General features: G+C 28.7%; 1 protein-coding gene across 1 annotated transcript in view; it reads right to left on the bottom strand.

The window, feature by feature from the left end:
* LOC107456442 (uncharacterized) overlaps positions 1 to 16629 on the bottom strand; it is a 75009-nt gene that overhangs the window by 42152 nt on the left and 16228 nt on the right. The window contains exon 2 of the mRNA XM_016074304.4: positions 3654 to 3768. Within this exon, the coding sequence (XP_015929790.1) occupies positions 3654 to 3768 (115 nt within the window). The remainder of the gene's footprint in view (positions 1 to 3653; positions 3769 to 16629) is intronic.

Raw genomic sequence — 16629 nt, 5'->3', positions numbered from 1 at the left:
AAGATTTACTAATATTCTGGAGATTTTTTTCAAGTTCTTCGGCCTTTTCCTTAGGGAAATTTTGTTTCTTATTTGCTGCTAAAAAATGGCGTCTGATTCAGTCAATGACTTTGATGGAACTAAATGAAAACGTGATAAATTAATGTCCGATATTTACAGGCTCCCGCTAGACGGCGTACTCGAGCGTTGCGATCGCGAATTATTGTTTCAATTAACTATTTTTAATTGAAGAGAAACGAACTCAACTAAACATAAAGTACTAGAAATATAATAACAGCAATGAATAGTTAAGCAATCTTTATTAATATTGTTTAACTATAGTGACGTTATAGTTATAATGTGACGATATAATTTGCTACTGCACGCTAGATCGTGTATCCAGCATGCAGTAACAAATTAAATTTATTTAACTAAGTTTATTTTAATTTAGATATTGTGCAATGTTTATTAGAAAAAAAATAGTATAAGAGCAACGCTCATTTTTTAAACTTTAAGGTTAGAATTTGAGAAGGTTTTAAATTTTTCTTGGTTCCATTTAAAAGAAAACAAATTATAGATCTTTTATCACTTTTTAATAAGTTTATAAGAAAGGCAATTCAATTCACTTGAATTGCTCGGAAAGATACGCTTAGAAAATTTATTAAAAAAATATTCTACGACATTATTTTCTCCTTGCTTTTCCTTCGATGTAGGATGCAGCTATTTTTCTCTTCTTTTTGGATGCGGTTATTAAAAACTAGCTCGAATCAGGTGTAACAACAGAGTCTATTATACCGCCAAGTGTCAAACGATGGGAAGATCCTTTTTCATTTTTGATCGTGTATCTCTTCATGCTCTGTGACTCGCGACACATTCAATATCGCTAGATTAAACCATCGGAATTCATTCTCATAACAGAAGCGTGAGGGTTAATGAAGCTTGAGAATAAAGTAAGAGCCCCGCGCCTGCAAAAACGATCATCGATAAATAGGCTTCCTACTCTATAAACGATGAGAATATGTTACGCTTGTAACCAGTAATCAATTTTATAATTAGCAGACGATATTTTTCTCAGAAATTAAGTTGTTCGGCAACACATTTTTTTTCCTTCTGCAGACGATATTATCATTTTTTTAAAATAAATTTTAAATGAATGACTTTTGCAGTGAGGTAAGAGATGAGTGATTATATTTTTCTTCCATGCTCAGTTCTCCGTAACCGAATAGATTTGGAGCCAGTAATTTTGTGTCTCAAAATGTTAGACACTGACAAAACCAATAAATTTCCCATAACAAGGAGCTCGATTTTCTTTCTTCCTTTTCGCACATATTTTCTTTTCTTTTTTTGTATCGTTAAAAAGCAACAACTTTGATTCAATAATTCTCATTAATACACAAAAATAGATGATGGATAGATGCGGAATATTTTTAAAAATGCATTTTATTTTGATCATTCGATTATTTAAAAATACTTTTTATATCTTTCAATTTTTAATTTGAATGTAGATTGTGACAGACAAACTTTGATTTTGGAGTTGATGGGGAAGTTTTGTGAACAGTTATAATTTTAAGATTAAAATGGATCTTAAAATAACTTAAAGTGACTTAGCTTCTGTCTATCTCCTAACACTGTATAATACATTTCGGGCAGTTTCCCACAATATTTTGTGATAAAAAATTTAAATGCAGAAGGAAGTACATTTATTTTTCCGATTTGTTTCAATTAATTTAAGCTTCGTATAAGCAGAGTTGCTACTAGATTTTGCGGGGCTTTCAAATGTTCTATTTTTGTGGGTAGTTGGAAGGTTTTTAAGAAATAAGGATTTATAGGAATGAGAAAGCCTAATTTTCCCCCCTCGTTTTTTTCATAAAAATAAAAAATAACATTCTTCTGTATTTTTTAGACTTTAATATTTATACTTTATGCTACCGTTTAATTTATATCAGGGATATATTAGTTGTGGAAACTTTAGGGGAGAAAAGTTTTGTGAGCACCATGTAAAAGATCATAGAAAAATATTTAAATATATTTTATTTTCAAATTCTATGATTTTGAGTTCCATGAAAAGTTTCTAGAAAAGGATAGACCACTGCCTTAAAAAACAAACCTATAATCGAATATAAATAAAATGGTAAGAACGCTTCCAATATTGAAAATAAATATTTAAAAGAAAATTGAAAATTTTGTAATTGTGTGAAATATATCTTTTGACTATTACTGGGTCTACTAGGTCAAAGAGTCTAAGAGGAATGGAGCCTAATGTAAACGTCCTTCGGAGTGAAATGTCTTGTCATACTCGTATGAGTGTGACAAGTGGGATATTTGTCCATTATCTTAGTTAGGTCTCTCAGTTCAATCTTGATTAGGTCTCTCAAAAGACTAACTTTGCATCTTTATGTAGGGGAATTGTAACAGGGTACGATTGTAACAGAGCTAAAATTTCGAGTGTCAGGTTCTAGATTTGGTTCCTAGGTGAGTGGCGCACAAGGTGTATTTAATAAATCTACATGTACACCCCTGCTGGCAACCATTTTTATGTACTTTTGAAAGAGTTACATCACAAAAGATATTTTCACGCTACGTAAGTACTTTTTTTGGTATTAGAATATCATATTGTAACAAGGTAGTTTTGTTTAAACAAATAAATATTATTAACCGAATATGTAAGTGGACACCTTAATTAACATTTCAATAAAAAAATTAGCTTTGTTAATTAACTAGCATTGTTTTTAACAAATGAAGCTGAAATGGCGCCTTGGGGACGATTGTAACAATAAGTAAAGGGACGATTGTAACAGCTGAAAATAAATAATCTTATGTTTACAAACCATTACTTAACTCTTTAAGAACCACCAATAGTTTCCTATATCATTTATATTATGTTGCAAGTGCATTATTTTATTTATCACCTTTCACAGCATAAATTAAAATTTTTAACCCCTTAAAGTTAAAAGTTTAACTCTTTAGGTCTCTGCTCATTATTATTTTTACTCCTAAAATATCACTACTATTTTGATCAATAAAAAATACATCACAACTATGATAATATGTATAATTAACTATGTTTTAGTTGAATTTATGAACTGTTACAATTGACCCCGTAAGTGGGGACAATTGTAACAAGTGCACGACTGTCAAAAATTATTAATAACTAATATAATAACATTTAAAATAGGGTATTTTTTTCTAGTAGAGGATAGTCTACTTTACTCGTCTGTCAATTAATACTAATAATATATTTGATTTTTTGTTAGTTAAAAATAGTTAAGTGAAAAATGTTACAATTTACCCCACTCTCCCCTACATAAAAACCCCGATCAGTAGTCTTGTCGATATGTACAAACCTAAAAACGGCTTTGAGTTCATAGTAAAATAAACTACAAACAATTAAAGAAAATAAGAGTTGTACGAAGTTAAAAGTTATCCATGAATCTGCATCTAAAATCCAAGGAAGAAGCGGAAGAAGATTTTTTTATCACCTTAAGGTAGTTTAGAACAAAGAAACGCCCCCGCAGATTTATTAAGGATTCCAATCACCTGGAAGGGAAGCGATGTCAATCTCCGCATCATCATCCCAACGGGATGTTCAGTTTTTCCAGGTGAGATAAACGGCAACCTTTTATCACATTCACAGAGAATAAGTAATGAAACAATGCGTGAAGGCATCCTCTTACCTGCTGTTTTTCATATTCCTTAAAACTCGAGGAGTCGTGTTTTCCCTGTTCGTTATTATTGGAATCGCTACCGTATGTCAGCGAAGTTGAGTTCTTCAAGCATTCCAGCGATCGACTGTAAAATGATAGAAAGAATTGTGTTACTTGGAGTCAAATAAAAATTATTTTTTTTAAATATTGTTGTCACCTAATGTCGAAGTAGAAAACAAGGGAGGCAAATTTTTAAATGAAAAATTAGATAAAAAGAAAAAGGGGGTCTGTCTAGGTTTTTCTAAGAGGTTATTTTGTGAAAATTTAGGCATAATTTGTGAAAATTAAAAATTATATTAAAAAATCAACACAAAAATATGTTTAAAAATATGGATTTATCGTTTCTTACGGGATACAAAAATAAAATTTTAAGAAAAATTATTTTGTGAAACTACCGTTTTTTTTGTGATGGTACCGCTAAACGGAAGTAAATTTGGCCTGGACAGACCCCTGAAAAGGATCGTTAATTCTGCAATCCAGTTAATAAGCTTTTAACTTTAAGCGACAACATGGCAGAAATATATGTAAATAAATTAAAGGTGTTGCAAAACTACGACTTCATTTTTTAGAGCACGTTTTAAAAGGAAATACGAAATTTTTGGCTTATCTATATTGATAAAAGGGAGAGTTTGTGTGTCTGTTGGCGTGTCTTTCCAGAACCTTAGCTAGAGTTCTCATATTTGAACAGTGATTGAACGGCTTAATTTTAGCTTCCGGTCCTAAGAATCATTTAAAAATTTCAATTATATTGTTCCGGAGAGAAGTTTGAAAAATTGATTTTTTTTCATTGGTTACTATTGTTTCTGCCAACTAGCCATAGTTTTAAATTCAACTATAGATGATTCTGTTTTATAAAATATCATTAGAAGATACTATTATTGATGTCTGCTAGCTTATAGCTCTCTATAATAAAAGAGGAGTTCATTGCATGTTCTTTAATATTTAATTACATTTTATTCGCTATTATGTCGGATAATTTTAGATGGAAGTATGGATTTACATACGTTAAGCTAGGTTTACGTAGGTTAAGTTTTATCCTCAATTATTAAATTCGCTAATTTAAAAAAAAATGCACGTGAGAAAAATAATACTTATTTATTACCTTTCATTACTTTTTTAATAATAATCAGAATAATTTATAATGTAAGGTATACAGATTTTTACATCATTCTAAAGAATGAAATTTTATATGGCAAAATACAAAATTAGTACGAAATCAGTCGAGTAATTCCTTTGTAATCGAATTTTAAATATCTGACTTTTTTAAAATTTGATTTCTAAAGAAGTTTTTCAAGATTTTTTTAAATTGTAAAATAATGAATGGCACATCAACGATTCATAGCGTTAAAAAATTATTCATTTTCAATTTTTTTCTTTATCTTATCTCTGATTAAAAAGTAAATCAAAGTAAGATAAAGTGTTCTGAATGTTTAGCTAAATTCCAAAGTGATGTTTTCATTAAAAAAAATACCGCCTATTTCAATAAAATTGACATGAAATGACACACTAAAGTGAAAATTTTGAATTTAGGACTAAATGAAAAGTGACCTAACTCCACATGGTCATTCTCTCAGTTCACTCCTTTTCCAGTTTTCGTCTTGCATTAGCTTGTTGGGTATATTGGCGTTAAGCCTAAATAAAACTTTATATAGAGAACTTTTGATCATAAAGAGAGTCAATCTAGGAATATATAATTAAAAAAATATATCTATATATTTTTCAAATAAACAAACAATATTAATTCCTATCAATATATTTTTCAAACAATCAATATTTTTAAAAAAGGAAATCAATAGTATAGTGAACATTAAATCTGGGTCTTGTTTGGAGCCCTCCTAACATGATGCTCCCGGCGATCGCCTGCTTCCTCTGTCGGCCCTAAAAAAGGTTCTAATTGAAATTTTTAAAAAAAAGGTTCTAAAATGGAGAAAAGGAGCTTATTCGTTTAGAGTAACCATAAAAATCGCTATACTATTATTGACGTCATTGTTGCTTTAATTTTGGTAATAAATATTAATTGGAAAAAAAAAAGTTCTAAACCAAAAAGCAAAATTAATGGAAAAATGCTACTAATCCTTAAGAGAAGCGTGAAAAATCACCACACTGTTATTAACACCTATGTGACTTCATTACTTTTGGTTATAGATACTTATTGAAACAAAAAAAAAATAAGCTATGCACTAAAAAACAAAATTAAATAGAGCAATGGTACTAATTAATTTCGGAGAAAGGTAAAAAGTAAAAAAAAACAAACTCGCTATTCTATAATTGACACCAATATTGCTCAATTAGTTTTGGGAATAGGTACTAAATGAAATAAAAGCTAGGAAACGTAATAAAAAATTTAAATTAATTTGTGATATGCTACTACTAACTAATGGTAAAAGCGTAAAAAATCTTAATTGTATTTTTGTCGCCAGTAATGCTTAATTAATTTCGGTATTAGGCACTATTTGTACTATGGTATTTGGTTCAGTTTTAATAGATACAAATATAATAATATAGGAACAAAGTATTAGTATATTTGCCATCCATTAAAACCACGCCAATACTGTACAATTTAAATATTGATACTGTAAAGAGTATTTTACGGCTAAATGGATAAGAATAGAAGAAAACTGTTTTATTGTGGTAAATTTTGACTATCACATGTTGGCCACAAGCCTCTCGATGAGGTGACCCTGGTTCGAATACCAGCGATGTGAGATAGATACGAATTCCGAACCCGGATCGCACCGGCCATAGTGCTGACGAAAAATATCCTTAGTGTGTAGACAGATCATGGGTTAGAGTCCCTTTGCCGTTAGCATAACCGTGGGAAGTTTTCAGGGTTTACCTCCCCATGCAACGCAAATGCGAGTTAGTATTACCAAAAAGTTTCCCATGAATTAAATTTCTCCTAATACTTGATCCAGGAGTTCCCTTGTCTTCTGGATTGTGTTCAAAATTATAAAGCTGCGGAGTTGAACATTGGTAGTCGTAAAAACAAAGATTGAGTTGACTGTTCAACGACGGTTATAAAAAATAATTCTGAATACAATTAATCTTTATTCTAACAGGATGAGCTACAAAAAGAGTTTTGTTTAATATAATAGCGTAAAGCCACCAGGGAGGGTAAAAAATAATAATAATGAGAAAGTTTAAATCATTTTAGCTATATTTATTGTTTGGGTGTATGTCTTTTAGTTTACGGACGAAAAACAAGTATTCAGCTAAGTACAAAAAAGTTTATAAACTAAGTGAATACAAAGATATGTTTTAGATAAATAAAAAAGAAGTCAATTTTTATTAGAATTTAATAGCGAAAAATACAAAATAGCAAATAAGAAATATGTTTCAGATCTTTTTACTAAACTAAGTAAACTCAGTGGCACAACAGCCTATACAGGGCCAAGGCCTACTGTGCCCATGTAGATCTTTTTAGGATCATTAAATAATAATTGGATCATTGATAAAAAATATTATTTATAAATAAAGAAATAAATTTGCATAACAGAAGAATTATATATAATTTACATATTCTTAGCAAAACAGCAGAAGCTTTATTTTCGCATTTTAGCTTAAAATCTTTTCGATGATGCATCGAAAATAATATTTTCAATTACAAATATATTCCTTTACATTGATTTCAATTACATCTAATGTTTTGATATTTGAATGGAAAAACATCAAGCGCTCCACTGAACTACATATCAAAATAAAAATCTTGTATAAATGGCTGAAATATTTTTCAAGTCTTTTGATGATAATATAGTTCATTAGAGTATGAGTTCATATTTTGATGATTCACTTGATTTGAGCAAACAAACACAATGCTTAAAAATCTTATTTTGACCTTCGGTGTAACAGTTCAATGTCAGAACTAACTGAGGATACGCTCTATTAAGCGTTTGAGTTTTCTAAAATGTTTCCGATCTCTTCAGCGTTGCGTGCAACTAATAAAGAAGAGAAGATGATTTAAAAAGGGGTTTTCATTTCATCGCTTCTAATTCAGATAACAGGAATTTCATATTGCGGCGGAATTAGGATTTGTGGATGGAAAAAGGCAGGGAGTATGATACAAGTTTAAATTAATTATGTTTTGAATGCTCTGATTACAAGAGAAATGTAATGAGTTAGAATGTAAAAAGAATTCACAGCACGGAGAAAAAAATTCTGGTAAAATTTCCGGGGTTTGTGTTTACCATATTTGAGATTAAAAAAAGAAAAAACAACAACATGATTTTGGTATGCGAAATTTAAACCGTTCATTCATTTTTGAATTTAAACCATTAGTCAAATCATGGCAGGACAACTGTCCTGTGAAATGATTTGATTAATGGATTAATTTTTTTTTTATTTTGACAATTTTTATTTATTTTTTATTTTTTATCAAAATTGCAATTAATTACATTTATCCGTTTCTGATTTTCTCTCTCTTAGATTTTTTTAGAAAGTATTTCATATTTTAGGGTTCTTTATACGCAATTGTGAATAAATGACGTAAAATTCAACTAGCTCGGAAAATACTTGCCTCTCACTGCAAGTCATTTAATCATTTTTATAAAGTATTGACATACATTGTACTGTTCGATTGATTCTCACATTCAAAATTAAGAAAGGAAAATATCATTCGCGGAGAAAATAAATTCTGGTAAAACTAACGTACTGTATCGTAAATACTTTTCCGATGAAAATAAAAAAGCATAATTCTGGCAATAAAATCATAATACCCTAAATTTAAGTAATTAATTTAGTAATTCTTTTGGGCTTACCAGAAATTCTGGTTTTTAAGATAATAATTCTTATCACAAAACATTGTAAATTTGTACCAAACATCTTACTACCAAAAAATACAAAAATAAAAGGTGATTTAACCGAATAAATAATTTTTATGCCATGTTCTAAGGTATCGGGATATAATTTCCAAAATTCACAACATTTACCACAGATTATAAAACCATTAATTTTACCACAATCAATGCCAAAACCCTTTGGTAAGAACTACTAAGCATTTTGGTGCTTTCATAGAAACAGAAACAGGGTAAATTTTACTTTATTCTGGTAGTTTTGACCAAATTTCTGTCTGGGAAATAATGCGCAGTTGATGTTCCGAATTTATGCCAATGGTTACATTTCTGCAGAAGAACAGGATTCTTATTTTAAAAAAATTCAGAAACCTTTCCACTAAAAATCAGTAAAATTTCTGATTAAATCAACAACTTTAAGTTGTGGCTGAGTAGTGTCCCTTTAAGTCACAACTAACCTTAGAATAAGCCTTAGTTGGATAACCTCGTAGTACCTTCTAGTGGTATATATGGACAGTACTAGAGTCTATAATCCAGTAAGATCTATGGCGATGAGCATAGCTACGGTGCCGCCATCTACGTCATATTGTGGAAGTTGAGTGTTCCAGGAAAATCAATTGAGGAGCTATGAAGTAGAAACTCTTTATGTATATTAAGAATGGAGGAAATGCGTGTCGTAATGTTTGAGAGTTAAATTCCCTATCATCTTGTCAGGAAAATTGCAGCTTAGCACCATCACCTAACTACCCAGTTTCATGAGTCTTCATAAGCCTTTGCCACAGAATTTAGAAAGTAATTAATTTGTAGTTGAAGAAAGTAAATTACCTTAATATCCATGGGCATTTAATAATGTATGAAAATACTATCTGAAATTGTAATTAAATTAAGAAATTAAATTAAACATATCATAAATATATTGAGGTATTACCCCACAAGAAAACATTTAATCACCGAGGACTTTTTTAAATTTTTTACAGGAATCTAATAAAAACCTGGAACGTTACTGGAAATAGTGCGTGGAGTTGCGTTAATTTTCTTACAGCAGTCCACCATTGGTGTAAGTTCTTAAATTTCTCAATTTTTTTGTGAATTCTCTCACTTAAGTCTGTTAAGTGTAAGCTTAAGTTTGGAATACAGCTATAGAAAATAACAATATTTAAAGCAAAATAATCTCTAAATGGCAAATCCGTAGTAAAGAGAGAAATAATATTATATGCGTACTACAATAGATTCTTTTATTTTATCCCCTTGATATTTTGCCAAAATGGGACTTGAGCCTTGTGAAGCAAAAAGGTTTTGTACTTGAATGGTTTTCGTCTGCTGAGTTCGCGTGAAAAATTTTCGTCCTTTTCGCTAACGCTATATTATTTTGTCTCCGTGAGGTTATGTCTGGACGACATTAAACTTCTCTATTTTGACTAGTTATCTAAAATTTCATTTCAGTACTTTATTTGTAATGAAAAATCTATCTTGTATTCAGATCTATAAAATCTATAATCCAGATCTATAATATCTGGTTTGTTTTAAATGGGATCGTTGGAATAAAGTATTTTTCATACCCACTATTCTAAACAGTTTTACCTAAAGGAATGAATTCACATTACGTGATGATAAGGCACGTGTTACGTGATACGATCTATGATAATATCTTACTTCTCTTCTGGAATAGGAATATAACGTGCCATTTTTTCTTCAGATTTTCCCGATAGTTTCCAAACAATGCGACACCCAAACAAAATAAAGCGTTTCCCAAATCACTGTATGCATAGCGTCAAGTTCTGAATAACGTGGAGAAAGAAAAAAAAAATTATGCAAGCACAATGTTTTTGAACTCCACAGTTACGCTACCTGGCGGAACTAAACATCATAATTTTTGTCTTGCATACAGATGGGTTGTTTTAGAGACAGTTATACTTTACAGTGTTGGAATTACATGTTTGTTACTTGAAATCGACACTTTAAGAACAATAAATAGAAAAGGCTCCCTTTTTCATCAAATTCTTTTTCCAATTCTAACGGTTTCCATTGCAAGTACTTGTCATCCTATTTTCAACCGCACCATTTCACTGTCATTTAAAAAAAATAATAATGATTACATTATTACAAACCAGTAAAATAGTTAACAAATTAGTAAAAGATAACATAAAAAGTAAATTTTAGAATTCTTAAAGAATGTTAAAAAAATAATATACAGCATTTATCATTAAAAAAATTTGCATTGTAAGTTCTCGGTTTTCATTGCAAGTACTTGCCATCTTATTTTCAACAGCACCATTTCACCGCCATTTTAAAAAATAATAAGGATTAATTTATTGCAAGCCAGTAAAATAGTTCACAAATTAGTAAAAGATATCTGAAAATCGAATTTTAGAATTCCTCGAGAATGTTGAAACAATGATATACTGCATTTTTTTTTCAAAAAATTTGCATTGTAAGTACTTGCCATCTTATTTTCAACAGCACCATTTCACCGCCATTTTAAAAAATAATAATGATTAATTTATTACAAGCCAGTAAAATAGTTCACAAATTGGTAAAAGATTATCTGAAAATGGAATTTTAGAATTCTTCGAGAATGTTGAAACAATGATATACTGCATTTATTTTTTAAAAAATTTGCAATATAAGTACTCGGTTTGCATTGCAAGTACTTGTCATCCTATTTTCAACCGCAACATTTCACCGCCATTTTAAAAAATAATAATGTTTACATTATTACAAACCAGGAAAATAGTTCAGAAATTAGTGAAAGATAATTAAAAAATCGAATTTTAGAATTCTTCAAGAGTGTTGAAAAAATGATATACAGCATTTATTTTTTAAAAAATTTGCATTTTAAGTACTCGGTTTGCATTGTAAGTACTTGTCATCCTATTTTTAACAGCAACATTTCTCAGCAATGCTAATTTGCAATGCAAATAATGAATTAATAAAAATAATACCCATGCTATTTCATTTTTTTCTTATTATTTTTTAAAAATAAATAAAGTAAAGTAATAGGTACATATTTATTCTAACTTAGTTTTAGCAATTGGTTATTTACTTTCTCATTTTCATGAAGTAAAACACAACTTTTACGCAGATGGGACGTCTCGATGTCCCTTTTAATTTTCTGACATTCTAACTGCAAGCAAAAATAAATTTAGGTATTTTTTAATTATGAAAAATTGTCTAATAGTTACTAAAAAAATCTGTTAGAATATCGGAATCATATTTGTATTAAAATATAAAATACAAAGAAAGTAGTTTGAGACTTTTTTTTTATTCATATTAAAGATTTTATAAATAATTAATTTTGTAAATCAAAGATTCAATAATGAATAACTGTTTCTCTTAAATCTGAATAACTACAAATTTGGAAAAATTATTGTTTTTTAAGTGAGCCATGTTTGAAAGAATTTAACTTATAATGTAGAAAGAATACACCGGTGTTGCATTCTGTATTTCATAACCATGAATTATTAAAATGCTAAATATAATGTTTTTCACTTTTTTTGTCCTATATTTATGCAAAATAATGAAAAAAGTATGAAAAATATGTTTAATAAAAATTCTGCTTCAAAAGGTAAATAATAATGGTGAAGAATAATTGCATAAAATTTGAGAAGCTTAATACATTGTTTCCACAACATTTTAATCTATTAAAAAAAAACTGTTTTTTTATCTGAAAAAGAAGAAAAACATTAGTTTGTTACATAGAAGAAAAATGTATTGTTAATTATTTATTAATTGTTACTATTAATAATAATTTATTAATTATTTTGTGAGAAATGACAGGAGTAATAGAAATAGATACGCTTGAGCAATTTTTAAATTAGAAATTGGAGAAACTTATATCAAAGATTTTAAGAGAAACAAGAGTTCAATGCAAGTAAAAACTCAAGCAGTTTGTTAAAAGAAAGAAGTTAATTAAACATTTAGAGCAAAAGCATATTTAAAATTTAATTATACTGAAAAAAATGACAGAAGTAACGGAAGTTATGGTGCTTCAATCATTTTCTCGAATATTAAAGCATTATGCCATAAGGAATTTTAAAATTCTTGAATACAATACAAACAAATTTCGAAAACCGGTTGCTTTGAAATTTTAATATCAATAAATGTTATCTAGTGTTAATTTATAGAATTTATCTAAAAGGAAAATTTAAAGTGTAAAAACGTAGAAAAGTTTAAGCATTTTATACTTTAGGGCAAACAAGTAAAAAAAAAAGGAATCAATACATATGATACATTCCCCAGAAAATGAATAGAATACACTCGAAATAACTTATTAAAAAAGCTGTTGATTATAAAATCTTTATTGACACACCTCTTTTCTAAAGCCGAAGTGTAAAATTAATTTAAATAGAAATTTTAAAATTTAAATAATTTGAAGGAAATGATGCAGACAATAAAAATATGTGGTTATGCTTCATTCAAGAAAATAAATGTATTCCGTCATGAATAATTTATTATTAAGTTGGTAATTATAAAAACTTTATTTCTTCAAGTCTTTCAATATTTCAGTAAATATTAAAAGTAATTTTAAAGCTGCATTATATTTTAGGGCGAACACTTAAATAAAAAAAAATAATTGGAATTGTTACATGCGGATACAAGTCATTCTCCTTAAAATAAAAATGTTACGTTCTAAGAAAAAAAAATATTGTAGTGTATATTATATATTTTTTTATAAATTACTTAATTTCAATAATTAAAATTTTTATAAACTTAAAAAATATTAAAAGTTTATTAAACATTATAAATTTTATGTGTATTAACTACAATGTTAGAAGTTTCACAGAGAAACTCACTTTTATGATATTCAATCAGAATAGTCAAATAACCATGTAAAAGATGGTATTCAAACTGCTAACTATGAGAAAAAAAATTTATTGTCTATTTTCACTTGAGACGGTCAAACAACCAGAATTTTATCTTTACTAACTAAGCCCACTTTATAAGGTCACTTCGCTCCTCGCAGCTGTGCACAACATACTATAGCATAGAGGACTAATCTTTTAATCCCATTACCACCTGAATGAAGGTTCGAATCCTAGCGTTGACACCACAGTATTTCTACCATTCCTCTAACACACGAGAGTTTCCAATGTCATGTACTCTCCGATTGGTGATTCTGGACTTTCAGAATACGAAACTCTCATTCATGCATAAATGGCAGCACCACATAGCTTCTTAATACAGTAAAGTCTAGCATTTTCTCAAGCGATATGGCACCACCAGATAAACTAATTAAGTCACATTCCACGGCTCATTTGACAAAGCACAACTCAATTACAACCTAACTCGAGTGTCTATTACCTAATAAAAGCCCTGTCTATGTCCAGTTAAGCTACATTTTTAGGGTTTTGATACCATGTTATCTGTAAATGGTCACAAAACCATATATAATTTTGCATTCATAGTTTTTTAATCATATCAACTGTAAACGGTGATGATGAAGAAATGTTCTTAATGATGAAGAAATGCTCCTAACAGTAAACTTTACGATTAATTGGATGGATTGACTGCTGCCGGTTATTTCACTGTCATTTTAAAATAAAAAATCTAACAATTTAGTGTTAATATAGTTTGTCTTAATAATAAATTTATATGCCTATCTAATTATGAATAATCTATGAAATCAATAAAATTAATTTCAAAAAGTAAATTTAAAATTTAAATAATAACCAAAAAATTAACTTCGTTATAGTTTAGGGCAAACAAGTAAATAAAAGAGTAAATAGGAATCAGTGCATATCCTCATAGTATTTTTTCAAAAAAAGTAAATTTAAAATGTATAATATGTGAAGAAATGGATCACACTAAATTGAAAAAATTCAAATTTATTTTTGATCTCATTTTTGATAAACATCTTTTTGATTAAATGAAATTAAATGAACTAGCGAAAGGTTAAAAGAACATATAAAATATATAGAAGAAGTTTATTGCTTTATGTAAGTTGATGATTTACTTATTGCATTACAAGTTTATTATTATCTAATATTTAATTATAATTTTTTGTCGAAACATGTTATTTATTTAACTTTTCATTATTATTATTATTTCAATTTTTACTATGTTTTTCCTTTTATTTTTACAGTGCATTAATAATGTACAATAAAAACTGTATTTCTTTTTCCATATTGTTTTAAAAAGGAAAGAACTGTTATTCTTAGAATAATTCTTAAAGGCATAATTGTAATTCTTAATGTCGTGATAGACTATGAATGTTCTTTAGCATAAATTTTGATGTGAAATAGCTACCGATATTTTTGGTGTTTATAATGTTTTTTATAACAGTAAGACATAATACTCATAAAAGCCAGTAAATGTATTTTCACGATACAACTAAAAGTAAAAATAAAGTTAATTTAAGATGTATATTTTCACTAATTCATAAAATAAAATTAGTTTGTCAATCAATCACACGCATATCAAAGAGGGTATTTAGACGAATTCCAATTAGGCTTCACATAACTGAAGCTGATTGAGATTTAATACTAAAAAACTATTTAATTTAATTGAAAGATAGCTAAAAATTTAAATATAATTACCCATCTTGCACAACTAAAAACACACAGACATTTTGTTCAAGCGAACGTTTCTTTCCGTAGCTGTATTGAAGCATGCAAGGAAATAACAAACTCGTATGTCATTTCGCAGAATCATGCAATCATTCTATTTCATGTAATTTCGTTACAATCTACTCACAATATCCAAAGTAAGCAAAAATTGGCGGTTTTGGAAGTAAATTGAATTAACAAATGGTGTGACTGCGCATGAATTTGGTGTAAGCCTTTTCTATTATTGGTGTTTAGATTTAATAGCGCCCTTTAAAGTATATTTATGACTTGATTATGTATTAACTTAAAAGTAGAATTCTCTTTGATACACTTTTTGGGGGGTTTTCAATACTTAATTCGGGGAGACACTACGCCGCAATTTTCACAATGCAACTTATTTAACATATAATAATATATAGTAAACCAATAATATTGATATTTAGCTTTGCAAATGGTACGATAAGTGTATGCTTAATAATTATACAGTTACCACAATCGTTAATTTTGTTAACAGATAATTAAAAAAAAATTCTACATTTTCCAAAAAAAAAGAAAGAAGGAAAAGGATTAAAAAAATTAAAATTTACCTCTTATTTTAAATTAAATTACAGGATTTATTCCCTACTCGCTGTGCTCGTCAATCCTGAGAGCTGCTTCAACGGTTCTTTTCGGATTGCTTTGCCTGCCGCTAAAGATCGCTTTGCTCGCTCATTAGATGCTTATGTATTTTAGTCTAGTTTTGCATACATGCTATTGATAGTATTCTTCCTTTAATGAAGTTATGTGATCTCTGTATATTTATAATATATTTTAAAACCAATATGCAACATAGACATTCTGTTGAACCTTTGAATTATGAACATCTGATTCAATTTATGCACATTATGATTTCTACGCATTTGAATGCTATCTACACCGTGAAAAAAATATAGCCAAAATTACTATATGATTAAATTTAACGTGTTTCTGGCTTTATGGAAGCACTAAAAAGCTCGGTAATTTTTACCGAAGCACTTTTGCAATGATTTAGGTTAAATAAGCCATAAAATATAATTTGTGAAAAATTTAGTAAATGGGGCAAATTTTGATGATTTGATCATGGCATAAAAATCATCTATTTTTTAAAATTTACTTTTCTGTTTTGTATTTTTTTACTAAATGCGTGGTAATAATAACTAGAATTCAAGGGCAGACTTAGCTTCCGATCCCCTTCTTGTCATCGACTTTCTGTCTGTCAACAACTTTTTGGAGTTGATCTGACCAATGTCAGATCTATGAGGATAAGCAGCAACAACAACAGAATTCTGAAAACCAGAATTTTCAGTTAACCTTTACCATATGAAAGGAAAAATTAATAAATGAATTGTTTATGAAATATCATATATTTAGATTTTTATTACCAGAAGTACGGTTTGTTTCACCAGAACTATTACCATACAGTATGGTAATTTTTAGCAGATTTTTTTTCGAGTGTAAACGCTTCAATTGTAAATATTAGTGTTTAGAGTCATAGCAGTTTTAAGACTTTTATTCCAAAAAATACAAGAAAAATAAGTAAAAGCTAAAAAAGCAAAGCTGGCCGATATTTCCTGATGAAACGCATCTCTTTCCTGC

This window comes from Parasteatoda tepidariorum, chromosome 4 (genome assembly GCF_982258835.1).
Source record: "Parasteatoda tepidariorum strain Cologne lab strain chromosome 4, Ptep-v5.0, whole genome shotgun sequence".
In the NCBI taxonomy this organism is placed as follows: domain Eukaryota; kingdom Metazoa; phylum Arthropoda; class Arachnida; order Araneae; family Theridiidae; genus Parasteatoda; species Parasteatoda tepidariorum.
The sequence above is the reverse complement of the archived record's forward strand: the minus strand, read 5'-3'. Positions and strand labels throughout refer to the sequence as shown.